A 26011-nucleotide genomic window follows, 5' to 3' on the forward strand; every position below is an offset into this window, starting at 1 on the left:
TACACTGAAGATTTGGGGACAGTGGAGACGGCATAGGGGAAAGACTGGAGCCTTGGGGGGGTCCCCGATAAGAAACAACCATAGGTTTGCCCCGGGGGGAATGGATGGGGGATATGGAATGTGGCAAAGAGCAGGAATAACGCAACTGAAAGATCTGTTTGTGGATGGGAAGTTCGCGAGTCTGGGAGCGCTGACCGAGAATATGGGTTGCCCCAAGAGAATGCATTCAGGTATATGCGACTGAGGGCTTTTACGAGGCAACAGGTGAGGGAATTCCCGCAGCTCCCGACACAAGAGGTGCAGGACAGAGTGATCTCAAAGACATGGGTGGGGGATGGTAAGGTGTCAGATATATATAGGGAAATGAGGGACGAAGGGGAGACTATGGTAGATGAACTAAAAGGGAAATGGGAAGAAGAGCTGGGGGAGGAGATCGAGGAGGGGCTGTGGGCAGATGCCCTAAGCAGGGTAAACTCGTCGTCCTCGTGTGCCAGGCTAAGCCTGATTCAGTTTAAGGTATTACACAGGGCGCATCTGACTGGAGCACGGCTCAGTAAATTTTTTGGGGTGGAGGATAGGTGTGCGAGGTGCTCGAGAAGCCCAGCGAATCATACCCATATGTTTTGGTCATGCCCGGCACTACAGGGGTTTTGGATGGGGGTGACAAAGGTGCTTTCAAAAGTAGTGGGGGTCCGGGTCAAACCAAGCTGGGGGTTGGCTATATTTGGGGTTGCACAAGAGCCGGGAGTGCAGGAGGCGAGAGAGGCCGGTGTTTTGGCCTTTGCGTCCCTAGTAGCCCGGCGCAGGATATTGTTAATGTGGAAAGAAGCCAAGCCCCCGGGGGTGGAGACCTGGATAAATGACATGGCAGGGTTTATAAAGCTAGAGCGGATTAAGTTCGTTCTAAGGGGGTCGGCTCAAGGGTTCACCAGGCGGTGGCAACCGTTCGTCGAATGGAAAAAAGAAGGCAGCAGCAGCAGCCCAGGATCGGGGGGGGGGGGGGGGGGGGGGGGGGGGGGGGAACCAGAAGGACTCTCAGGGTTGTTAATATATACTGTATAATATGTATAGGTCGTTGCGACAGATAATTATATATTGGACTGTTAAATTATATTTTTGGAGAGTGTTACTTGTGATAAGGCAGTTGCCAATTAGGGTTAGTTTTCATTTTTGTTATTTATTATTTATTCATTTTTTGTTTATAAAATAGGTCATTGTTATTTGTGTTGTTATAATATTGTGTAAAGGATGCACAATGTACTGTGTTGGTTGACCAAAACTTTTCAATAAAATATTTATTAAAAAAAAGAAATCCAGACTGAGGCGTTCAAAGGGACGGGAAGCCTTGATCAGGTGCGCACTATCCGGCCTGAAAAAATGCGGTTTGCACTCTGCACAGATGTGGCAGTTCCTTGTGACTGTACGGACCTCCTCCACGGAGTAGGGGAGGTTGCGGGACTTTATAAAATGGTAGAACCGAGTGACCCCCGGGTGGCAGAGGTCCTCGTGGAGGGTTTGGAGACGGTTAATTTGTGCGTTGGCACATGTGCCGCGGGATAGGGCATCGGACGGCTCGTTCAGCTTTCCGGGACGGTACAAGATCTCATAGTTGAAGGTGGAGAGCTCGATCCTCCACCTTAAGATCTTGTCATTTTTAATTTTGCCCCGCTGTGCATTATCGAACATGAAAGCTACCGACCGTTGGTCAGTGAGGAGAGTGAATCTCCTGCCGGCCAGGTAATGCCTCCAATGTCGCACAGCTTCCACTATGGCTTGGGCTTCCTTTTCCACTGAGGAGTGGCGGATTTCTGAGGCGTGGAGGGTTCGGGAGAAAAAGGCCATGGGTCTGCCCGCTTGGTTAAGGGTGGCCGCTAGAGCTACATCGGAGGCGTCGCTCTCGACCTGGAAGGGGAGGGACTCGTCGATGGCGCGCATCGTGGCCTTTGCGATATCCGCTTTGATGCGGCTGAAGGCCTGGCAAGCCTCTGTCGACAGAGGGAAGGTCGTGGTCTGTATTAGGGGGCGAGCCTTGTCTGCGTACTGGGGGACCCACTGGGCGTAATATGAAAAGAACCCCAGGCAGCGTTTTAGGGCTTTTGAGCAGTGAGGGAGGGGAAATTCCATGAGGGGGCGCATACGTTCGGGGTCGGGGCCTATTATCCCATTGCGCACTACATATCCCAAGATGGCTAGCCGGTTTGTGCTAAAAACGCACTTGTCCTCGTATGTGAGGTTCAAGGCTTTAGCGGAATGGAGGAATTTTTGGAGATTGGCGTCGTGGTCCTGCTGATCGTGGCCGCAGATGGTTACGTTGTCGAGATACGGGAACGTGGCCTGCAACCCGTGTTGATCAACCATTCGGTACATCTCCCGTTGGAAGACCGAGACCCCATTTGTGACGCCAAATGGGACCCTTAGGAAGTGGTATAATCGCCCGTCTGCCTTGAAGGCTGTGTACTTGCGGTCACTTGGGCGGATGGGGAGCTGATGGTAGGCGGACTTGAGGTCCACGGTGGAGAAGACCTTATATTGGGCAATCCGATTGACCATGTCGGATATGCGGGGGAGAGGGTACGCATCTAGCTGTGTGTACCTGTTGATGGTCTGGCTATAGTCTATGACCATCCTTTGTTTCTCCCCTGTCTTTACTACTACCACCTGTGCTCTCCAGGGACTATTGCTGGCCTGGATTATGCCTTCCTTCAGTAGCCGCTGGACTTCGGACCGAATAAATGTCCGGTCCTGGGCGCTGTACCGTCTGCTCCTAGTGGCGACGGGTTTGCAATCCGGGGTGAGGTTTGCAAACAAGGATGGGGGCTCAACCTTGAGGGTTGTGAGGCCGCAGATAGTGAGTGGGGGTATTGGGCCACCGAATTGGAAAGTTAGGCTCTGCAGATTGCACTGGAAGTCTAATCCCAGTAATGTGGGCGCGCAGAGTTGGGGAAGGACGTAGAGCCTGTAGTTTTTAAACTCCCTCCCTTGCACCGTTAGGGTCACTATGCAGAAGCCTTTGATCTGTACGGAGTGGGATCCTGCAGCTAGGGAAATCTTTTGCGCACTGGGACGGATGGTCAAAAAACAGCGTCTTACCGTGTCGGGGTGGATGAAGCTTTCTGTGCTCCCGGAGTCGACCAGGCATGGTGTCTCGTGTCCGTTGATCAGCACCGTTGTTATCGTCGTCTGGAGCGTCCGGGGCTGTGCTTGGTCCAGCGTCATTGAGGCCAGACGTGGTCGTAGTGCTTCAGCGTCTTCCTCGAACCCCGTGGAGCCGTCGATGCTGGGGTCCATTGTTGCCGTCCAAGATGGCGGCGGAGGTGAACAAAATGGCCGCCCCATGCATCGCACATGGCTGGGGGGTCACAAGATGGCGGCGGGGGTGGACAAAATGGCCACCCCCATGCGTCGCGCAGGGCTGGGGGGGTCCCAAGATGGCGGCGCCCCTCCTCCCCTCGTGGTGGCCGGGACCCAAAATGGCGGCACCTGCGGGTCGCACATGGGGCGCTGGGGGGGGGGGGGGGGGTTGGGGAGCATTTGGAACGCGCAGGACTCCTTCTTCTCCGGGGACAGCGGCAACCCCCCGGGACCAGCACACAGCCGCGAAATGGCCCTTTTTCCCGCAGCTCTTGCAAATCGCTGCGCGGGCCGGGCAGCGCTGCCGGGGGTGTTTCACCTGGCCGCAGAAATAGCAGCGGGCTCCCCCGGGACGACTTGGTGTCTGAACCGCGCAAGCCTGTGGGGGGGGGGGGGGGGTTTGTCGCGACGGGGGTCCACGGAGCGGTTGGGGCCGTAGGCGCGGGCGTTTCGCGCGGCCACATCTAGTGAGGCTGCAAGGGCCCGTGCCTCTGAGAGTCGTAGCGACTCTTTTTCTAAAAGTCTTTGGCGGATTTGGGGAGAGTTCACACCAGCCACAAATGCATCGCGAATTAACATGTCCGTGTGTTCAATCGCGTTTACCGGCGGGCAGCTGCAGGCCCGTCCCAAAATTAGCAGCGCGGCGTAGAATTCGTCTAGCGATTCTCCGGGACTTTGCCGTCTCGTTGCGAGTTGGTAGCGTGCGTAGATCTGGTTCACTGGGCGAACATAGATGCTCTTTAGTGCTGCGAACGCCGTCTGGAAATCCTCTGCGTCTTCTATGAGAGGGTAAATTTCCGGGCTTACCCTCGAGTGCAGGACCTGTAGTTTCTGGTCTTCTGTGACCCAGCCGGGGGCCGTTCGGAGGTAGGCTTCGAAACAAGTCTGCCAGTGTTTAAAAACTGCTGCTGAGTTCACTGCGTGGGGGCTGATCCTCAGGCATTCCGGGACGATCCTGAGCTCCATAGTCCTTTAAGCACGCTTAATAAATTGTAGCGCACAAAGACTCCCGAGAAACGAATAGAGGTGAAGTCGATGAGGCTTTATTAAGCGTGACTCGTTCCCCGCAGTTCAGCAACAGACTGGAGCTGCGGGGAGAATTCCTGGTTCTTATACTCCGCCTTCAGGGCGGAGCTAGAGATCAACAGCCAACCAGGACCCGGGATCTGTCAGCCAATGACATCACGGCTTCACAGTCCCACATGACCCCTAATGCATACTACCACATAGGTCAAGAGTTAATGTTCCCAATCTGATGAAAGAGCTTTCTCTATTAATTAAATCTAAGTTCCCACTCTTACATCCAGCCCATTGCCAGGTAAACACCAATTACCAATTGTTGCTAACTTTTGTTGGTTCCTAATTTGGCTCAGACACAGCAGTAAATGGTGCTCGTTGTATCTTTACTTAATTTGCTTTGTTTCTATAACCTTTGGTCTAGAGTTGCCAGGTATCTTTATACCGCCACGAGGTTCAAGTTCAAGTACTGATCAATAACTCAATACACTAGTTAGTAAGTTTCAAATCAAAACACATTTATTATACACAGTCAATCGCTACTCATGCATAAAACTCTACTTTCTAGACTATCTCTATACTATAGGCCTATCCTTAGCTTTGGAACTGGCCCACCAGGTCATGGGAACAAATGGCCTTTTGTTCAGGTCCTGAGTCTGCAGGCTTCAAAGCTGGTATGGACTGGTAGTTAGGAGCGCCTATCTCATAGCGAGCGTTGACTGGAGACTTACTTGGTTGATGTAGCAGCTAGGCAGGTCACTGTCAAGGGTCGGTTCGAGCTGCTGAGTGACCCTGCCAAGAAGAACGAATTGAACTTGGGGACTCTATTTTATAGTCCCCAGGGGCTTCACGCCCTTTTGGGCAGACCCCGTACCTGGTTCCAAGTGACTGGACTACGTTCCGATCACTTGGATCGATTTCTCCAATACTGGAGCTGTTCCCTGATCGCTGGGCGGTCCCTAAGTGTCCGTTGGCCTTCCTTTGTCTTGGCTCCTGCTGGCGCCGAGGAGTCTGGCTTGGCCTTGTTTACCTTAACTGTTTCCAATTGTTCCCGGGGATCGCTCATTAATATGCAGATGGCTGTTAGTTTCAGTGCTGTCTGGGTTTCTGCAAAGTTTAACATACAGGAAACTTTGCACTTGCTCGTTTTTGCCTGTGTCGGCTGAATTTCCCTGTAGTCTTTGCGGATCTCCATTTTAAGTCGGGAAGTGGCCAACCCAGGTGGCTACAGGCCCTCCTTGTGATCCCTAACGCGAAGCTTGAAGGATCACATAACTGCGTCGTCTTTATTCCCTGACCCAGCGAGCACTCTTCCATGGCCTCTACACTGACCATATCTATGTAAGAAAATTTTAACTGACAATTCTAAGAGGCACTATGTCACAACAGGGGCATGCATTACAACATTAAAAAACGGTACCTCTAACTATCTTCCATAAACTACACTCACTTAAACATCCAATCATACTAACTTCCTAACAATACAAAAATAATGGCAGCATTCACATTTTCCTCTGGCTTGGAGGTCAAACACAGAGTTGTACAATCTGTCTTTATTTACAATTGTAGATCCAGGGATTCGGGGGCCTGGTGAAAACCGAAAGTAGGGGATCTTATCCTGTATACCGGGGTGTGAGAGTGGTAGGCTCTCCTTCGCCATTTCCTCAAGTGGATAGTCTGCACGATGCTGCAGAATATCGCCAATGCTAGAAGGGATTCAATTACGTATGAAAGGGAGTACCACGTTATAAACCTATCACACCATGATGGTGTGTTGTTACTTGTCACTGGGCTCTGGGGAAGTGAATCATTGACGGTCAGGGGGTTTGGGGTCAGGGGGTTCGCGTTCGTGCGTAACCGAATACAAATTATAATGATAACGAAAAACACGTATGCAGTCTTCATTGTTCCCTTCTTTCTTCTCTTCTCTCCTTTTCGTCTCTTCTCTCTTCCTGGAGCTTCTGGAATTCTGTGGATCAAGCATAGTTTCTGTTACTCTCTTGTTTAATATCTTGTACGTTAGCATGTCTGTCTTTTAATGCCAATTTCCCTTTAAATTGGTCACCATGTTCATTTTAAAAAAAAAGCGAATATTTGGACTAGACATCTAAGAAAATACTGCCGCACTGCGAGCCGTCTCGCAGCCTGTGTGATTTACCATCCCAGTGTTTGAGGATGTAAATAGCATAGGGAAGCAACCAAAGGGTTGCCAGAACCAAAAAGAATTTTGAACGTAACGAGCCAAAAATGGGGTACGTATGGGCTGCGCGCGGGTAAGGTTTGGATGGAATCCCCGGGTAGGACGGTGATCAATGCCGTATGTGCTCTACCCAAGCGAAGCTGACCAGAGGGGGGTCCTCAGGCAGGGCGGAGACAAATGCGGTTTCTCCACTGCCTGAGCAACCGGCAAGAACGGGTAAGAATGTGGTCGTCGTGGGGGGCTGCCTCTCGTGATTACCTTCGAATCAGGAGAGTAGTTATGATTGTTGTCTGCCGACAGACTAGTTCCTCTGAACTATTGTCTGGGACATGCTTGTACCTTTACCAATTTTCTGTCAACAGACTAGTTCCTCTGAACTATTGTCTGCGACAAACTTGATCCTTTAACGATTTTCTGTCGTCAGACGAGTTCCTCTGAACTATTGTCTGGTACAAACTTGTTCTTTTAACAATCATTGGGCATCAAAGGGGTGGTGACGTGGGGCCGTGAAAATTTTTCCGATTTTACATACAACACTTAACAATAACACTAACAAACAAACATTCAACGAACATGGTGCAGGTTCCATCAGAAAGGACACCATTTCTCCAAAGCGGTTCCTTTTTTCAAACATCCTCTGGACACCTCAGTTATCAGTTGCGAACAGGGTCGCAAAGGGGTTCTCGTATAGGGAGTCAGACTCAATGTCAACATCTTCTCCCGGATGCCATACTCGTGAATGGATGAGGGTTGCCAAAGCTGCATGGTGTGACTTAGGGTCCAGCTCGTCGTTTCGGACGAGCCTGTACGAATTGTCACGGTGCCAAAAGGTGGTGTCTAATCCTGTGGGGACGGAGTCGGGGTTGTCATTGTAGGGCGGTGGTCTTTGGTTAGATCTGTCAAGGAATTTGATCAGGAAGGGATCACTCGAATCGTGTTCAGATTCGCTGGGTGTGGGGCCTGTTGCATGGGGATAGTAGGGAGATGTGCTGTGGCTATTGTCTGTGTCACAGTCGCTGTCTCTGCTGCAGCTGTCTGTGGGCGTTCCGGGGCGGAGTCTAGAGTTCGGGGGTGGAGTCGAGGTCCGTGGGTGGGGTGGATGTGTTGGGGGAGGTAGGGATACGTTGGCTGTGGGCGGGGCGTGGTCTGCTGCGTCGAGCATGACGTGGTGTACGTGGTTAGACTGCGAGCCATATGCCTTGAGTTGGTTAATATGAAACGACGCGGTCTTCCTGTTGGGGTACTTAATCTTATAAACGGAGGGGCTTACTTTGTCCGCAATGGAGTACGGACCCGAATACTTCGGTGACAGGAATGTGCTGGGGTTGCAAATGGAGAGCATGACCTGCTGTCCTACATCAAACTCAGTCGCATGCACTGTCTTATCGAAACAGGCCTTGCTCTGTTTCTTCCTGGTGCCTAATTTTACTGCGGCTGCTAGCTGAACCATTTTTACATTTTCAACCAATTGCTTGACTGCGTTCTCGTGTGTGAGGGCCGTCACTTCGGGGCTGGTCAAGTCAAGTCCTAATAAAAATTCTGTGCCTTTCATGGGGCGTCCGGTCATGAGAGTGTGTGGGGTGTATCCTGTGGATGTGGAAACAGTGTTTTTTTGTTTTTCTTTGTTGAAATCTTTTATTTAAAACAAATTTGTAACATTTACAGAGAAAAAAGGCCATATGCAAAAAGCCTTAACATATTGAAAACGAACAGTGGGAAAGAATAAACATATTAATAAGGCACTTCCCCTATCAGCTCTGTTTGTCCATGCCCCACGTGTTCAACTAAACTAATGTGGCTCTAACCCCCCCGCCGCCCCCCCCCCCCCCCCCCCCCCCTCCCCGGGTGCTGCTGCTGTCGGTTTCCTACGCTGTTCCCTGCAAGCGACTTTCTCCCCCGGGGGATCCCTGATCCCCCCCCTCTTGCCCACTTAAGTCTTCTCTGCTCTCCTTCCCGGCTGCCCCCCCCCCCCCCACAAACCCCCCCCTCCCCCGAGACTTGACCTGCCAGGTCCGCCCTGCGCTTGGCCCGAGCCCGCCCCTTCTCCTACTCTCCCTGGTGCCCCCTGACCTACGCTAGCTACGCTGACCCCTGCCCTTGGTGCCTGACTGTCTCCCGCCCGAGCACTCGGGCCCTCCCCCCACACACCAAGGACCCATTAACCTGATTGTATCTCCCCGAGCCCTTTCAAGTCCCTTAACCAACCCCTAGCCCATCCCCCCATCAGAGGCCCCGATCTCCCGCCAAAAGATATCAAGTGCAGGGCCCCCCTCTCTCTCTCTCTTGGCCAGCTCCGTTCCCAAATCCTGGTAGATGCGCACCTCGCAGTTCTCCCATCTGTTGCTCCTCTCCGCCTTGGCCCATCGCAGCACACGATCCCTGTCAGCAAGTCGGTGAATGCGGACCACCAAGGCCCTCGGTCGGTCGCCCGTCCTGGGCTTCCTTGCGGGGGCTCTATGCGCCCCATCTAACTCCAGGGGCCGAGGGAAGGCCTCCGGTCCCATCAGCGCCTCGAGCATACCCATCACGTATGCACCCGCATCCGATCCCTCGCAGCCCTCGGGGAGGCCAACGATCCTCAGGTTCTGCCTCCTGGCTCTATTCCCCAGCTCTTCCAGCTGCGCCTGCATCCTCCTCTGGCAGGAGTTCAGCTCCTCCACCTCGTGCGCCAGCTCCGTTACCGTGTCCGCCTGGCTGGAGAGCTTCACCTCGACCTCCCTGAGGGCCTTCCCTTGGACCGCCTGCGCCTCGACCATTCGGTCCATTACCGCCCTCATCGGGTCCAACGTGTCCCTCTTCAGTTCGGTGAAGCAATTCCTGAAAAACTCCATCTGCTGCTCCCTTGGCCAGTGAGCCTCCGCTCCCTGGTCCCTGCCGTCCGCCATGCTTCACCGCCCGGTCTGGGGTCCCCGCTGCTCCCTTGGCCAGTGAGCCTCCGCTCCCTGGTCCCTGCCGTCCGCCATGCTTCACCGCCCGGTCTGGGGTCCCCGCTGCTCCCGCTTCGATCCTTGCCGCTCCACTCGACCACTTCTGGTCCAACTGTCCATACCCCGGGGGGGGGGGGGGGGAAACTCTTCCCTTCATCTCCTCCACCGATTCAGGTCGCCAGGTCCCGAAAAAATCCTTTGAAACAGGTCCGTTTGCCCATCGTGGGCGGGAGCGATCCGACCTGCGACCTGCTTCCTCAAGGGCGCCACCGGAAGTGCCATGTGGAAACAGTGTTACGTAAAAACATTAGTGCAAAAGGGAGGACTGACTCCCAAGTGGTGCTGTTTTGTTCGACCATTTTCCTGAGGGTTGCTTTTAGGGTCCGATTCATTCGCTCCACGATACCACTTGACTGGGGGTGGTATACGATGTGGAATTTTTGGGTAATGCCAAATATTGTGAGGATGTTCTTCATGACACGTCCCGTAAAATGGGAACCTTGGTCAGATTCAATGCTGCGGGGGAGTCCCCATCTCGTAAAGATGTGGTGGGTTAAAATCTTTGCGGTAGTCTTTGCCGTGTTCATTCTAGGTGGGAATGCTTCTACCCATTTTGTGAATGTGTCTATAACGACGAAGACATACTTGTAACCATTCCTGGAAGGGGGCAATGATCCTATAATATCACTCTGGAGGTTAGTCCAGGGGCCATTAACGGGGCGGGTGTGGCTAAGCTGAGCTTTCTTTGCATATCTGTCCGGATTGTTTTGGGCACAGATAAGGCAATTTTCCACATAGTGCGTGACGTCTTCCTTTAAATTCGGCCACCAACAGAGCTGCCTGAGGTGGGCTGTAGTGGGGTCAATTCCCTGATGCCCATGACAATCATGGAACAAACAAATAAGCTGATTCCTGTCCTGTTCAGGAACCACATAAAGGGTGTCTTTTAGGATCACACCGTCATGTGTGGTCAGCGCATTTTTAAACCTATCGTATGGTTCTGGAAATTTTCCTTTTAGAATCTCCCTGAGATTACTGTCTTGCTTCTGGGCCTGCATTAAATCCTCGATATTAGTCTGTGAGACCTGAACTGCATTCACTGGGGCGCTTTCGGGGGGGTTCCAAAAATATCCATGTCTGGAACCTGCTTTAGCCAGTGCGACGGCTTTTACATTTCCCAGGGGGGAGGAACGGTGGTGACTGCGAACTTTAATAATGCCGAATATCCTGTCCTGGGCTTTGTCTAAAATGTGCTGGAGCAATGGGGCTGAAGGGAGGGGTTTTCCGTCCGTGGAAACAAATCGTCTTGCTTTCCACAGGGGTAGGAATTCTGTGAGGCTGTTACAGACATAGAGGCTGTCTGAGTATATGTCTGCTGGGCTGGGGGAGGAATCTGGGTGATCCACAATGTACCCTAGTTCTGCCACCTGCGCGCCTGAGTGGCCTGGTAGTTTTAACGAGATCTCTTCTAGGGCGTGTCCCTGCGCGTCCTCAACATATATGCTGCATCCTGTAATGCGCTTCCCGTCTAATACAGTAGAAGAACCATCCACATATATTCTCAAGGGTGCGCACGTGTCTGTGCGCTGGGGGCTCTGGGGTGAAATACCTATCTTTTTGGGGGGGGTTTTTGCAATAAAGGGGCCTGTGTTGTGGTGCGGTGAGATGATTACACATTCATGGGGGGTGCCTGGGTACTGAAGGTTGTCGGCTAGGAAAGTGTGGGTCTTGGTCCTTTTAACAGTGATGTCCCGTCCCTGCAAAAGAAGGGTCCATCTGGCTGCTCTAATCTGGCTTACTGTACCGTGCTTAAGTCGTCTGTCTAGTAAAAGTTGGGTGGGGAGGTGTTCCGTGAGGATTGTGATGGGGTTTAGTCCGGTGATGTATGAAAAGTATTGAACTGCCCAGAAAACTGCGAGCGGGTGCCTTTCACAGGCCGAAAATCCCTGCTCCACAGGATCTAAAACTCTGGAGGCGTAAGCTACCGGTCTTAACTGTTTGTGCTGTTCCTGGAGGAGCACGGCCGAAAGGGTACGATCTGTACTAGCTATCTATATAGTATAGGGGGAAAGCGGGTCTGGAACCTGTAGTGCGGGGGCTGCAATGAGTGCGCGCTTTAAAACATCTACAACATCTGTATGCCGCAGAAGCCATTCCCAAGGGGCTCCTTTCTTTAGGAGTTGCGAGAGGGGATCTGCTTTGGTGGCGAAACCGTCAATATGGTTTCGGCAGTAGCCAACCAGTCCTAAAAATGACCGGAGGGCTGAAACATTCTGGAGAAGAGGCAATTTGACAATCAAGTCAATTCTTTTATGCTCGATCTCGCGTTTACCATGCGCGATAATCGTTCCCAAATATACCACCTTGTTTTCCAAAATTTGGGCTTTTTGGGGGTTCACTTTGCATCCAATTTGCTGTAGGAGTTCCAGGAGTTCGGACAGAAGCTCGATGTGCTCTGCCTTAGTGTCTGTCTGCAGCAATAGGTCGTCTACATACTGGACCAGACATTCGGGGCGAGAACATTTCGATAAACCATTTGCCAGCTGTCGGTGGAAAATGGAGGGGGAGTTGTGGAATCCTTGTGGAAGGCATGTCCACGTGTACTGCTGATCTTTAAAAGTGAAGGCAAATTTGTACTGGCACGCTTTTGCCAATGGAATGGACCAGAATCCGTTACAGATGTCCAAAACCGTAAAATATCGTGAGTTGAGTCCCTGTTTGAGCATGGTCTCGGGACTGGTGGTTACCGTGGGGGCTGCTGCGGGGGTGACTTTGTTGAGTTCCCGGTAATCAATGGTCAGTCGCCATGATCCATCGGGCTTTCTCACTGGCCAAATCAGGGCATTATTAGTAGAGGCTGCCGATCTAAGTACTCCTTGTTCTAATAAGCTGTCAATAACCTTTGAGATTTCTCCCTCTGCCTCTTGGGGAAATCCGTACTGCTTCTGAGGTCTAGGGTCAGGTCCTGTTATTTGAACCGAACCAGCCATCCTGCCGCAGTCATGTTTATGGCTTACAAATGCGGTCCTGTTCTTTTGGAGAACTGCCCTAACCTGTTTGTCTGTGCTAATCGTGGTCGGGTCAAACCAAAATTCGCTGACTGCGCTAATCTTGTTTGCATACTCACCTACTGTGAGCGTTGCGGGGGCTCTTGCTGACTTTGTCATTTTCCAGACACATTGATTTACTGGGTCAAAAGAGTTCATGAAATCAATGCCCAAAATGTGTTCTGCTGTGTGGGGCAGATCGACCAAAACTATGGGGTGCCTTGTTGTAATGTTGCCAATTTGAATGGGTACACGGGCTGTGATGTGTCCCTGTTGTGAGTGGCCTGTGAAGCCGCTGAGGGTGATTGTGGCTGTAGTGGGCCACGTGTCTTTTTGGAACATGGTGGAGGAATTAATTGAGGTGCAGGACCCTCCTGTGTCCCAGAGAAATTTGATGGGCTGTCCCCGTATTTTCGCTGCAACTACTGGTCGGCCAGACCTATCCCAAAGGGTGTCGCAGACCCAGGTGGGGAAGCCCGAACACCGTCAGTCTGTTCCGTTCATGTCTGTCTGGTCTGAACGGGCGCTCACACAATGTATGGGCTTTGTCCTGTTATTATTCAGAGTGCCTGCCTGCTGGGCTTTCTGTGGCTTTCGTGGGGCATTGCACTCTCATGCAAAGTGACCTAATTGTCCACAGTTGTAACACTCCTGTTGTTTCTGTGGGGGGCTGTTCCTGCCTTCGTTCACCCATGCGGGGTTCTGGTGCGCTTTAACTGCTTGGATATCTGCCTCTGCCTGCTGTTCTTCGGGTTTCCTAATTGCGGGTTTGTTGTGGACAGATTGCCCTCAGGGACAACCTTATTAAAACCCACTTTTCGTTGTGCGCTTCTTCCGAGGGGTAATAGTTAGTACAAGCCTTTTGTCCTGCCTCTGTGGCATGGGAGATAAGGGTGCGGGTCCATTTGGCCATGTTGTCTGGGGACAAATGGGCGCGACTAAGTTGCCGAAAACGGCTGTAAAATGGATCCACAGGCGTCCAGCAAACGCTGTGGGGTGTTCTGTCTTCTTCTGCCTGCACTTATTCAGGCCTTCTACTGGGTCACCTCTGTTACAGGATCTCTGCAAGGGTGCCTCCTCCTACATTCTGTGGGTCGGGAAGGGCTGCTACAACCGAAGGGTCTAAGCTTAAAACTGTGAGCTTCACTTGCTCACGCTCATCCAGACCGTACATGGTCGCCTGCTGCTTCACTCTAGCAAAGAAGTGGTGGGGCTCTGAGGTGGGGAGGAACGGTGTGATCTTTTTGCACGCGTCCCGTAATTGGGTCACGGTTAAGGGGGTGGTGTAAAAGAATTCCGCATCTGGACTTCCGGTTGCGGCTATGCGGAGCTAAGTCGCACATTCGGCAGCTCCCGCAAAAAATGGACTTTTGAGCTCTTTTCAGGGCCCCCAGCGGCATTTTTACGACCTCTCCCGCTGTGGGAAGGAGAGTTCCCCGACAGTATATGGCTTTTACCAGGAGCGGGGCGACTAAAAAGGTGGTGGTGGACCCGAAGAAGGTGCGAGGGAAGAAGAACAAAATGGCCGCGGGCGGAGACCAGGCAGCGTGGAGGCAGTGGGCGGAGGAGCAGCAGGAGGTTATCCAGCGCTGCTTTAGGGAGATTAAAGTGGACCTGCTTGAGCCGATGAAGGCTTCCATCGATAAGCTGCTGGAGACACAGACGGCCCAGGGGGTGGCGATCCGCGAGGCCCGACAAAAGATCTCCGACAACGAGGACGAGACCTTAGGCCTGGCGGTAAAGGTGGAGGCCCACGAGGCGCTCCACAAGAAATGGCAGGAGCGGTTCGAGGATATGGAGAATCGATCGAGGCGGAAGAACTTGTGGATTCTGGGCCTCCCGGAGGGGCTGGAGGGGCCGGACGTGGGGGCCTATGTGGTCACCATGTTGAACTCGCTGATGGGAACGGGGTCCTTCCAGTGACCCCTGAAGCTGGAAGGGGCCCACAGAGTGCTGGCGAGGAGGCCCAAGGCTAACGAGCCTCCGCGGGCGGTGCTGGGGCGGTTTCATCGGTTCGTCGATCGGGAGTGTGTGCTCAGGTGGGCCAAGAAGGAGAGGAGCAGCAGGTGGGAGAACGCGGAGGTTCGAATATACCAGGAGTGGAGTGCGGAGGTGGCGAAGAGGAGGGCTGGGTACAATCGAGCGAAGGCGGTGCTGCACAGGAAGGGGGTGAAGTTTGGCATGTTGCAGCCGGCGCGACTGTGGGTCACCTCCAAGGACCGGCACCATTATTTTGAGTCTCCGGAGGAGGTGTGGGCCTTTGTTCAGGCCGAGATGTTGGACACAGATTGAGGGTCGGGATGGGCGATTGGGGACTGCGGTTGATATGTTACTTTTTGAGGGGGGGTCCTTTGCTCTTGTTTTTTTCTTTCTGGTTCGGTGAGGGTGGTTAGGGCGGGTTGGGCACTGTTTTGGTTGGGTTGGTCGGGGGGGCTCTTGGAGGGGGGTAAGCAAATGGAACAGGGGTGGATGGCCGGCAGTGTGATGGGGCCCCGCGGGGGAGGGGCAGGCCCGAGTCGGGGGTGAGGGGACTGGGCCTGTAAAAGGAGCTGCGTCAGAGGAGGGGGGGGCCGGGTAGGTGGTAAGCGTGGGCTTTTTCCCGCGCTGAAGACTGGAGGGGGCAGGGCCGGGAAGCGAGGGCTGTTTCCCGCGCTTGGGATGGAAGGGGAGGTGGAGAGCCTGCGGATGGGGAATGGAAGAGGAGGGTGTGTCACACAATGGGAGGAGTCGAAGGAGGGGCGGGAGTGGCTGGGGTCAGCAGGAGTCAGCTGACTTGCGGAAGTGCAATGGGGGTCCTAGCCGGAGGGGGGGGGGGGGGGGTGTAAACAGGCCGGGTGTGGGCGTGTGGTTGGCCAAGGAGGGGTTATGGCTAGTCGGCGGGGGAGGGGGCGGGTAGCCCCCTGATCCGGCTGATAACCTGGAATGTAAGGGGACTGAACGGGCCGGTCAAGCGGGCCCGCGTGTTCGCGCACCTGAAGGAGCTGAAGGCGGATGTGGTCGTTCTCAAGGAGACACACCTGAAGGTGGCAGACCAGGTAAGATTGAGGAAAGGGTGGGTAGGTCAGGTGTTTCATTTGGGGCTAGGTGCCAAAGATCGAGGGGTGGCGATCTTGGTGGGAAAGAAGGTGTCGTTCGAGGCGTCGAGCATTGTAGCAGACAATGGCGGTAGGTACGTAATGGTAAGTGGTAAGCTGCAGGGGGAGAGGGTGGTGCTGGTCAATGTGTATGCCCCGAACTGGGACGATACGGGTTTTATGCGGCGCATGTTGTGTCGGAACCCAGATATGGAAGTGGGGGGCCTGATAATGGGGGGAGACTTTAACACGGTGTTGGATCCGGCACTGGATCGCTCCAGGTCTAGGACGGGTAGGAAGCCGGCGGCGGCTAGAGTGCTGAGGGGGTTTATGGACCAGATGGGAGGGGTGGACCCTTGGAGATTTGCAAGGCCGGGGGCTAGGGAATTTTCATTCTTCTCACATGTCCATAAGGCTTATTCCTGAATCGACTTTTTTATTTTGAGAAGGGCGCTGACAGCGAGAGTAGAGGATACCGAGTGTTTGGCAATAACCGTTGTGGCACTTGGAGGTGGGGCTGTTGGCGGACGAGGAGGTGAGTGAGCAGGTCCGAGGAAGCATAGAGAGGTACCTGGAGGCCAACGATAACGGGGAGGTCCGAGTGGGGATGGTATGGGAGGTGCTGAAGGTGGTGGTGAGGGGAGAGCTGATCTCCATTAGGGCCCACAAGGAGAGGAGGGAGCAGAGGAAGAGGGAGAGGCTGGTGGGGGAGATGGTGAGGGTAGACAGGAGGTGCCTGAGGAAGGACTGTTGAGGAAGAGGCGCAGCCTCCAGGCCGAGTTCGACCTGGTGACCACCAGGAAGGCAGAGGTGCAGTGGAGGAAGGCCCAGGGGGCGATTTATGAGTATGGGGAAAAGGCAAGCCGGATGCTGGCACATCAGCTTCGGAAGCGGAACGCAGCTAGGGAGATCGGGGGAGTTAAGGACAGGGGAGGGAGTGTGGTGCAGAGTGGGGATGGCATTAATGGAGTCTTCAGGGAGTTTTATGAGGAATTGTATCGGTCCGAGCCCCCACTGGAGGAGGGAGGGATGGGCCGCTTTCTGGACCAATTGAGGTTTCCAAAGGTGGAGGAGGGACTGGTGGCGGAATTGGGGGCCCCAATTGGACTGGAGGAGCTGACCAAAGGGATAGGGAGCATGCAGGCGGGGAAGGCACCGGGGCCGGACGGTTTCCTGGTCGAATTCTACAAAAAATGTGGACATGTTGGGCCCGTTGCTAGTTAGGACCTTCAATGAGGCAAAGGAGGGGGGGGGCTTTGCCCCCGACAATGTCCCGGGCACTGATCTCCTTGATCCTGAAGCGAGACAAGGATCCCCTGCAGTGTGGGTCTTACAGGCCAATTTCGTTGTTAAACGTAGATGCCAAGGTGCTGGCAAAGGTCTTAGCCACGAGAATTGAGGAATGTGTGCCGCAGATGTTCCGCGAAGACCAGACGGGGTTCGTGAAGGGGAGGCAGTTGAACGCGAATGTGCGGAGGCTTCAGAACGTTATCATGATGCCGGCGAGGGTGGGGGAGGCGGAGACAGTGGTGGTGATGGACGCTGAGAAAGCCTTCGATAGGGTAGAGTGGGGGTACCTGTGGGAGGTGCTGAAGAGGTTCGGGTTTGGGGAGGGGTTTGTCAGGTGGGTCAGGCTGTTGTATGAGGTCCCGATGGCGAGTGTGGCCATGAACAGGAGGAGGTCTGAGTACTTTTGGTTGCACCGAGGGACGAGGCAGGGGTGTCCCTTGTCCCCCCTGCTCTTCGCACTGGCGATTGAACCCCTGGCTATGGCACTGAGGGAGTCGAGGAACTGGAAGGGGTTGGTGCGGGGTGGGGAGGAGCATAGGGTGTCGCTCTATGCGGACGACTTGCTGTCATATGTGGCAGACCCGGTGGGGGGAATGCCGGAGGTAATGAGGATCCTCAGGGAATTCGGGGACTTTTCGGGGTACAAGCTCAACATGGGGAAGAGCGAGCTGTTCGTGGTTCACCCAGGGGACCAGGAGAGGGGGATTGGCGAGCTCCCACTACAAAGGGCGGAGAGGAGCTTCAGGTATTTGGGGGTCCAGGTGGCCAGGAGCTGGGGGGCTCTGCATAGGCTTAATTTCACAAGGCTGGTGGAGCAAATGGAGGAGGAGTTCAAGAGGTGGGACGTGTTGCCGCTGTCCTTGGCGGGTAGGGTGCAGTCAGTCAAAATGACGGTGCTCCCAAGGTTTTTGTTCCTGTTCCAGTGCCTCCCTGTGTTTATCCCAAAGGCCTTTTTTAGGCGGGTCAACAGGAGCATAATGGGGTTTGTGTGGGCGCGAGGGACTCCGAGGGTGAGAAGGGTGTTCCTGGAGCGGGGTAGAGATGGGGGGGGGCTGGCGCTGCCCAACCTCTGTGGGTACTACTGAGCCACCAATGCGACGTTGATGCACAAGTGGGTGATAGAGGAGGAGGGGGCTGCATGGAAGAGGCTGGAGACGGCGTCCTGTGTGGGTATGAGTCTGGGGGCGCTGGCAATGGCGCCGCTGCCGCTCCCTCCAAGGAGGTATACCACGAGCCCGGTAGTGGCGGCTGCCCTCAAACTCTGGGGGCAGTGGAGGCGGCACAGGGGGGAAGTTGGGGCCTCGGTGTGGACCCCAATACAGGGGAACCACCGGTTCATCCCAGGGAGGACAGATGGAGGGTTTTCGGAGTGGCACAGGGCAGGGATACGAAGGTTGGGAGACCTGTTTGTGGACGGGAAGTTCACGAGCCTGGGGAAGCTGGAGGAGAAGTACGGGCTCCCCCCGGGGAACACCTTCAGATACTTACAGGTAAGGGCGTTTGCCAGACGGCAGGTGGTGGAATTCCCGCGGCTACGGCCACACACAGTACAGGACAGGGTGCTCTCGGGGGGGTGGGCGGGACTGGGGTAGATCTCGGAAGCTTACCAGGTGATGCAGGAGGAGGAGGAGGCCTTGGTGGTGGGGGTGAAAGGTAAGTGGGAGGAGGAGTTGGGAGAGGAGATTGAGGAAGGGATGTGGGCAGATGCCCTAGGGAGGGTGAACTCTTCATCTTTGTGCGCGAGGCTCAGCCTCATACAGTTTAAGGTGCTGCACAGGGCACACATGACCAGACAAGGATGAGCCGGTTTTTTGGGGGTGAGGACAGGTGTGTTAGGTGCTCAGGGAGCCCAGCAAATCACACCCATATGTTCTGGGCATGCCCAGCGCTGGAGGAATTTTGGAAGGGCGTAGCGAGGACGGTGCCGAGGGTGGTAGGATCCAGGGTCAAACCGGGCTGGGGACTCGCAATATTTGGGGTGGCAGAGGAGCCGGGAGTGCAGGAGGAGAAAGAGGCCGGAATTCTGGCCTTTGCGTCCCTGGTAGCCCGGCGGAGGATTCTTCTTCAGTGGAAGGATGCGAGGCCCCCAAGCGTGGAATCCTGGATCAACGATACGGCGGGGTTTATTAAGTTGGAGAGGGTGAAATTTGCCTTGAGAAGGTCGGTACAAAGGTTCTTCAGGCGGTGGGACCCGTTCTTAGACTTCCTGGCAGAACGGTAGACATTGGTCAATGGCAGCACCAACTCGGGGGGGGGTTACTTTATTTATGTTTATTTACACTGGGGGGTGTATATATTTGCTGTGTTGGCTTTGTGTTAAGTTGGGGTGTTAATTTATTATTTATGTATAGGGGGGAGGGGGGTATGGAGGGTTGTTTTTTGACTGTGTTTTGTATTTAACCCTGTTGGATTCCTTTTTCATTTTGTTATTGATATTCTGTGAAAACCTTAATAAAAATTATTTTTTTTAAAAAATAATTCCGCGTCTCCTTCCGATGTGACTGTGCGGTGGGTAGTTACTGGATTCATGAATGCCTGATCTATCTGTTCTGTGGGGGGTTGGGGTGCTTTTCTCTTTTGGGGCTTTCCTTGTGCACATGTTCCCTGTACATATCTCTGCGCGGTTTTGTTTAGTTCTTGCCACTCAGGGCCATCCTCTTCATCTAATTGGGATCCAAAGGTGCTCTGAAACCCATTTTGTACTGAAAGCAAAGACTGCAGTTCCGCAATCTGCTTCCTGCATTTTGAATGATCCACTGAGCTTTGTCTGTGCTCCGTGGTGGCAGCATGGAGTGCTCTTAACACTGCTTTTAAATCACTGCACTGCCTTTGCAATGCCTCTACCTGTTTCTCTGTCTCTTCTCTTACCAGGACTGCACGTTGCGTGTCCTGATAGGCCTTTTCATATTGGGTTTGGAAGCTGCTCAGATGCGCTAGACAAGACTGGTGTGCCCTCTTGGCATCATCCACCTCTCCGTCCTTTGCTGCCAACTTCCTTCTTAACTCTACGTTCTCTCTCTCGATCTCACTAACATCGACCTTGCTCATTCGATGTCTCTCTTCTATCTCTTTGCGGAGCATCCGAACGACCTCCTCTGTGCCTCGCAATTGTGCCAGACAGGACACGATTGCCATCGGCTTGCGAGCTTTCCCTAAGCTCTTCTTACGGATTTCGCTCAGGTTCTCCCACCAAGTATGTCCTATAATCCCGGGACCTGTTTCCTCATTGTCACAGAATTCACTCCAAAGGGGCCATCCTTTCCCTTTGAGATATTTCCTGATCTCTTCTTCTCAAACGGGACAGTGACCTACTCTGCTGCTGGTCGCTGCGACCACAAATTCTTGAGGGTTCATGAGGCGTTCCATTGCCTTCATTGCCATTTTTCCTATCTGAATGCTCTTTTAAATTCGGAACGAGGGGTGCTAAGGCGGTGCTGTAATCACGGGTACGGCGTTCGCTACTTTCCGGAATACAAACTCCCGACAGTTTTTCGCAACAAAAATCTATCAGTTTTACCTTATAGCCCTGTTAGTTACGCATGCATTAACACACTTCCGAATTACGAGGATTGATCAGAACTGCTTGAACACTTGTGACTGTTTTGTTCCCAATTGGATTCTCAATTCAAATTTTGGGTTCTCTCGGAGTGGTTAGGCCACTTCTCAGTCGACTCCCACCAGAGTCGCCACTTAATGTTGCTAACTTTTGGTTGGTTCTTAATTTGGCTCAGACACAGCAGTAAATGTTGCTCGTTGTATCTTTACTTAATTTTCTCTGTTTCTATAACCTTTGCTCTAGAGTCACCAGGTATCTTTATGATACCGCCATGAGGTTCAAGTTCAAGTACTGATCAATAACTCAATACACCAGTTAGTAAGTTTCAAATCAAAACACATTTATTATACACAATCGCTACTCATGCATAAAACTCTACTTTCTAGACTATCTCTATACTATAGGCCTATCCTTAGCTTTGGAACTGGCCCACCAGGTCATGGGAACAAATGGCCTTTTGTTTGGGTTCTAAGTCTGCAGGCTTCAAAGCTGGTATGGACTGGTAGCTAGGAGCGCCTATCTCGTAGCGAGCGTTGACTGGAGACTTACTTGGTTGATGTAGCAGCTAGGCAGGTCACTGTCAAGGGTCGGTTCGAGCTGCTGAGTGACCCTGCCAAGAAGAACAAATTGAACTTGGGGACTCTATTTTGTAGTCCCCAGGGCCTCACGCCCTTTTGGTCGGACCCCGTACCTGGTTCCAAGTGATTGGACTACGTTCCGATCACTTGGATCGATTTCTCCAATACTGGAGCTGTTCCCTGATCGCTGGGCAGTCCCTAAATGTCCGTTGGCCTTCCTTTGTCTTGGCTCCTGCTGGCGCCGAGGAGTCTGGCTTGGCCTTGTTTACCTTAACTGTTTCCAATTGTTCCTGGGGATCGCTCATCAATATGCAGATGGCTGTTAGTTTCAGTGCTGTCTGGGTTTCTGCAAAGTCTAATGCACAGGAAACTTTGCACCTGCTAGTTTTGCCGTTGTTGGCTGAATTTCCCTGTAGTCTTTGCGGTTCTCCATTTTAAGTCGGGAAGTGGCCAACCCAGGTAGCTACACAATACCCGAAGGTGTCTTACTTCAATGCTGTGTTGGTCACTTCAGATATCTGCTTTATCCGGAAATTGGAAATGTGCCATGTCCACAGGGACACAAAGTACCAACCTCTAGATAAAGGTGAAAAGAAAATGTACCCAATGTCACCCTCATTCTTAGTGTGTGGCTATATCAAGATGAGCCTATGCAAACACCTATTGTCTCTACATGTTGAGGTTCTACCTGTCCCTTGGGTTGCGAAGGTGGGTCTGGATTCATAGCTGTGGAACTCGCCAATTAATTGTACCCTGTCTTCGTGGAAAGGTCCTATGCAGAAAACACCTCTGGCCACAAGTCCATCGGGCAATGCTCTGCATTTAACCTCACGGCCCTGTGGGAAAAGAAGACGGTAGATCTTGTCGGATGCTTCCCAGGGCAGAGTGTCAAAGTCAATTGGCAGAATGACTCTTCACCAGATCTTTCCAACAAGCACCAAGAAATAGCTTGGCTGCTGGTGAGAGAGACCTTCCGTTAGATCCTTCCTGCATGCCCGGAGTCTCACTCCTTCGACATGTTGCCATCGAGACCGTTGTCCACCTTCTTGTGAACCTGGGTGTCCTTGTCCGTAAGTCGCTGAAGACAAACATGCAGGTGCAGCAGGAAGGTTAATGGAGCCGCATCTGGAGCAGAGAGAGCAGTTTTGTTCCCCTTACCTTAGGAAGGATATTATTGCCGTAGAGGGATTGCAATAAAGGTTTACCAGACTTGTTTTGGGGATGGCAGGACTGTCTTATGAAGAGAAGATTGGGGATTTTGCGTCTATTCTCTAGCGTTTTGAAGAAATAGAGGTGATCTCATTTAAACCTACAGAATACTTGAAAGAATAGACAGGATAGATGCAGGAAAGATGTTTTCCTTGGTTGGGGAGTCTAGAACCTTCCCGTCACTGGAAAGATTCTTTCTTTGAGTAATTACTCTTTCAAACCCCTTCATGATTTTGAACGCCTCTATAAAATCTCCTCCTTAGAAAATGTTCAATTTCTGAAGCTGTGCCTGATAAGGATACCTTCCCCCGCCAGGAATCTCCCAATAGATCATAGATCAAATAGGGTGATCACTCGCTCCTGCACTCCGACTTTGGCTGGGAACCATTGAAGTAGTCGAGTGTGGAAGTAACAAAGGCAGAAACGAGGTATTTTGTAGTAGATGGGCTGAGAGGGAGGGGTTGGGTAACATGCTCTTAAAGAGAAAGAAACTACCCAATCAGCTTCTGCTTAGCCCAGCAAAAAAAAAATCCTTTTCAAGTAGGCAACTAAAACCCCTTGGGAATTTTGAATAGCTCACCTGAGGAAGGAGCAGTGCTCAGAAAGCTAGTGATTCCAAACAATCCTGTTGGACTTTAACCTGGTGTTGTAAGACTTCTTACTGCGCCTACCCCAGTCCAACGCCGGCATCTCCACATCATTGATGGCAAAGGTTCTCACTTCGATCCTACCTCTGGAATTCTCTTTTGTCCACGTTTGGACCAAGCCTATAATGAGACCTGGAACTGAATGGTTTTCACAGAACCCAAACTGTGCATTAATGAGTAAGTTATTGCAGAGGGAATGCAATAACACCACCAGCTACTTTACTGATTGAGAATAGATTGATGGGGCAGGAATTGGATTTGTCCTTTTTTGTGGACGAGACACATGCCAGGACAATTTTCTGCTTTGTCAGGCAGGTGCCAATATTGGAACAGCTTGGCCAGTGGGCACGGTCTTCAGTCCTCCAGCTGAGATATTGTCTGTATCCTACGCTGCACCCACAGTGTGCTTGACGTTTTAAAAATTCAGCTTACGGGACGTGGCCATTGCTGGTTAGGCTAGCGTTTATTGCTCATCCCTAGTTGCCCTTTAGAAGGAAGTGCTGAGCTGCTTTCTTGAACCACTGCAGTCCCTGAGGTGTAGGTACACCCACTGTGCTGTTAGGTGGTGGTGGTGGGGGGGGTTCCAGGATCTTGCCCCAGCGACAGTGACGGAACGGACAATATATTTCCAAGTCTGGATGGCGAGCGACTTGGAGGGGAACCTCCATGTGGTGGGGTTTCCAGTCACTTCACATGGGAGTGCCTCGAATTGGCTGAAGGCGGGCTTCTGTGACTGTTGGGGACCTCGAGAGGAGGTCAAGACCGATCATCCACTTGGTACTTCTGGCTGAAAATGGGGGCGAACGTAATCGTCGAAAGCTTAGGGCCCAGAACTGGGTGAGGCACCAAGTGGAAGTGAAAATCCTTTGGCACTATTTCAACAAAAGTATCGCTTCTCGGCCTTTTGGCTAAGATGAGCGTGAGGTCAGGTGTAATGCCTGGATCTGGTATGTCTCTCTTGTGGGGACCATGAATTGGATTCAATTTGAATTGGTTTTTGGAGCAGGCAAGGAGCTGGATTAGGGGTTTTCCCCTGTCCACACTCTGTGCTCTGGCCTTGTAACGCTGATAAAGTAATAACAAAAAACAAAGGTAAATAATTCCGACGTACTGGATAAGAGTCCTCACTCAATCAACAACAGCAAGAAACTCCCATCCCCCTGGCCCCTTATCCAGCCCCATCGCTGCAAGACCCCTACACCACTATAAATTTGACCTTATTTCCAGTTCTCTTTAGTTTTCACAAAGAGTCATCCAGACTCGAAACGTCATCTCCGCTCTCTCCACAGATGCTGTCAGACCTGCTGAGGTGGTCCAGCATTTTCTGTTTTGTGTTTCAGACTCCAGCATCCGCAGTAATTTGCTTTTACCAGCAAAAAAGACAGATTAACTGACCAGTCATTTGGCGTGGTTGTCCATGCTCCCACCCCCCCATAGATAGTCCGCCATTGGCCAGCAGCGTGATCTTCAGGTCCCACCACTGTTAGCAGGGCATCCTTTTGTATACAACCACCCCCCCCCCCCCCCACCCCCCCGCACGATTGGAAGATCACACTGGTGGAACAGCTGTAACATTCTGGCCATTGTATCGGACGTTGAAGAGATATTGCCCAATGTGCTTCCTGCATTTGCTTCAAAAACCGTTCAGCCATAATTAATTGCCAGTTGTCACATTCTGAAACCTATTCAGAATCATCCACAGTTCAGAACTTCCCGAACAAAATGCTCAACTTATTAACTAATATATTAACCTCGCTGTTACAAGACAGGAGACAGACTCGGTCACAATCCATTCGACTAAGAATGTCTTATTTCTTGCTTGGAAACACAATGAAACTGGTGTATGCTGTTACAGGTAAGAAAAATAAATCAAATCTACAATTTAATAATGAATGACAAAAGTACACTTTCACCATGGCAATGAACTGCTTTAAGACATCCTACAGCAATGTAAACGGCAACTTAGCTCTTTCAGAGTAATCATGACTGAATAAGGCCATTCTCCCTCACAATCTTACCAAATTCTCCCGGTATGGCCGAGTGCCTCTTTTCCTCTCCCTCTCTGGAATGACAGAGGAGACACCCCTCTGGACTACTAAAGAACTACACACAGCAAGGCTGAGAAAACACCACCGTGGATCAGTTGGGGCGAATGGGCTGTTTCCGTCCTGTAAATTCGATGCAAACACACAAACGAATCCTCGATAGGATGAAGAGATTTACACTTTTAGACAAAAGCAAGGTGTTAGCATTAGTGCAATTAATCCAATGCAGCGGGCCCCTTGGAGGGGTATCGCTGAATTAGTTACAGTGCATTAGAACTTCGGGCAGTATGGCAAACCCAGCCCCCAAAGGAGGGGGGGGGGGGGGGGTGGTCTTGGACTGCCATGGCCAGAGGGGACCAATGACATTCGCCGTGGCTCAATCACACTATCGGCTTCAAGAATTTAATTTTCTGTGAACGAAGCAAAAAATCCAAATTTCCACACCCACTATATAGCCAGCAAGCTTTCACCATTTCGCAATTAATCTGCTGTCCATGTCTGTTATTTCAACAAACCACCAGCAAGGTAGCCAGCAAGCAAAATCATCTTGACATCTCAATTCAAGCCAGCAATTAATTTTACATGGCCATTAATGTTTCCCGTTAACAGATAGTTAAATTGGTTATTTACTGGTCAGACCCAGCTGTCTGCTTGTTTTGCTGCCGGTAACCGGGTGCTTCCCGCTCTTTAACCAGTGTCCGTGTTCCACCCTCATAGCTTGGAGGAGACCCCCATCCTGAGAAACTCGCTGATAATTCCTGCAACCCGGTCCGGCTGGTTCAGGTGGACGTGATGAGTCCCTTCGACTTTCTCCAATCGGAACTGCGGGAAAACGAAGAGGGAGGAATAGAGGATGAGATATTCGCGAGGAGAGTCAGGGTGGTAGAGTTTAACCAAGGAATAGTGAAAGAGTGAGAGAGCTACCCCTACCCCCCTTGGGAATAGGGGGAGAGGAGCAGAGCGTTGAGCTGGGGGGGGGGGGGGAGCGAGAGAGGGGCTGAATGGCCTTCTTCCGTGCTATAATTTTACGCAAGTTGCACACACAGTAGTTAGGGGAGAGTTGTAAACCA

General features: G+C 52.2%; 1 protein-coding gene across 3 annotated transcripts in view; it reads right to left on the reverse strand.

Moving 5' to 3' along the window:
* Positions 1-24745: 24745 nt before the first annotated feature.
* The window catches only part of serhl (serine hydrolase like), a 95873-nt gene continuing 94607 nt past the window's right edge, over positions 24746-26011 (reverse strand). For all 3 annotated transcript variants that reach the window (XM_072492067.1, XM_072492066.1, XM_072492068.1), the window contains one exon: positions 24746-25763. In XM_072492067.1, the coding sequence (XP_072348168.1) occupies positions 25653-25763 (111 nt within the window). In that variant the 3' untranslated portion in view covers positions 24746-25652. The remainder of the gene's footprint in view (positions 25764-26011) is intronic.

The sequence above is a fragment of the Scyliorhinus torazame genome, chromosome 29 (genome assembly GCF_047496885.1).
Source record: "Scyliorhinus torazame isolate Kashiwa2021f chromosome 29, sScyTor2.1, whole genome shotgun sequence".
In the NCBI taxonomy this organism is placed as follows: Eukaryota; Metazoa; Chordata; class Chondrichthyes; order Carcharhiniformes; family Scyliorhinidae; genus Scyliorhinus; species Scyliorhinus torazame.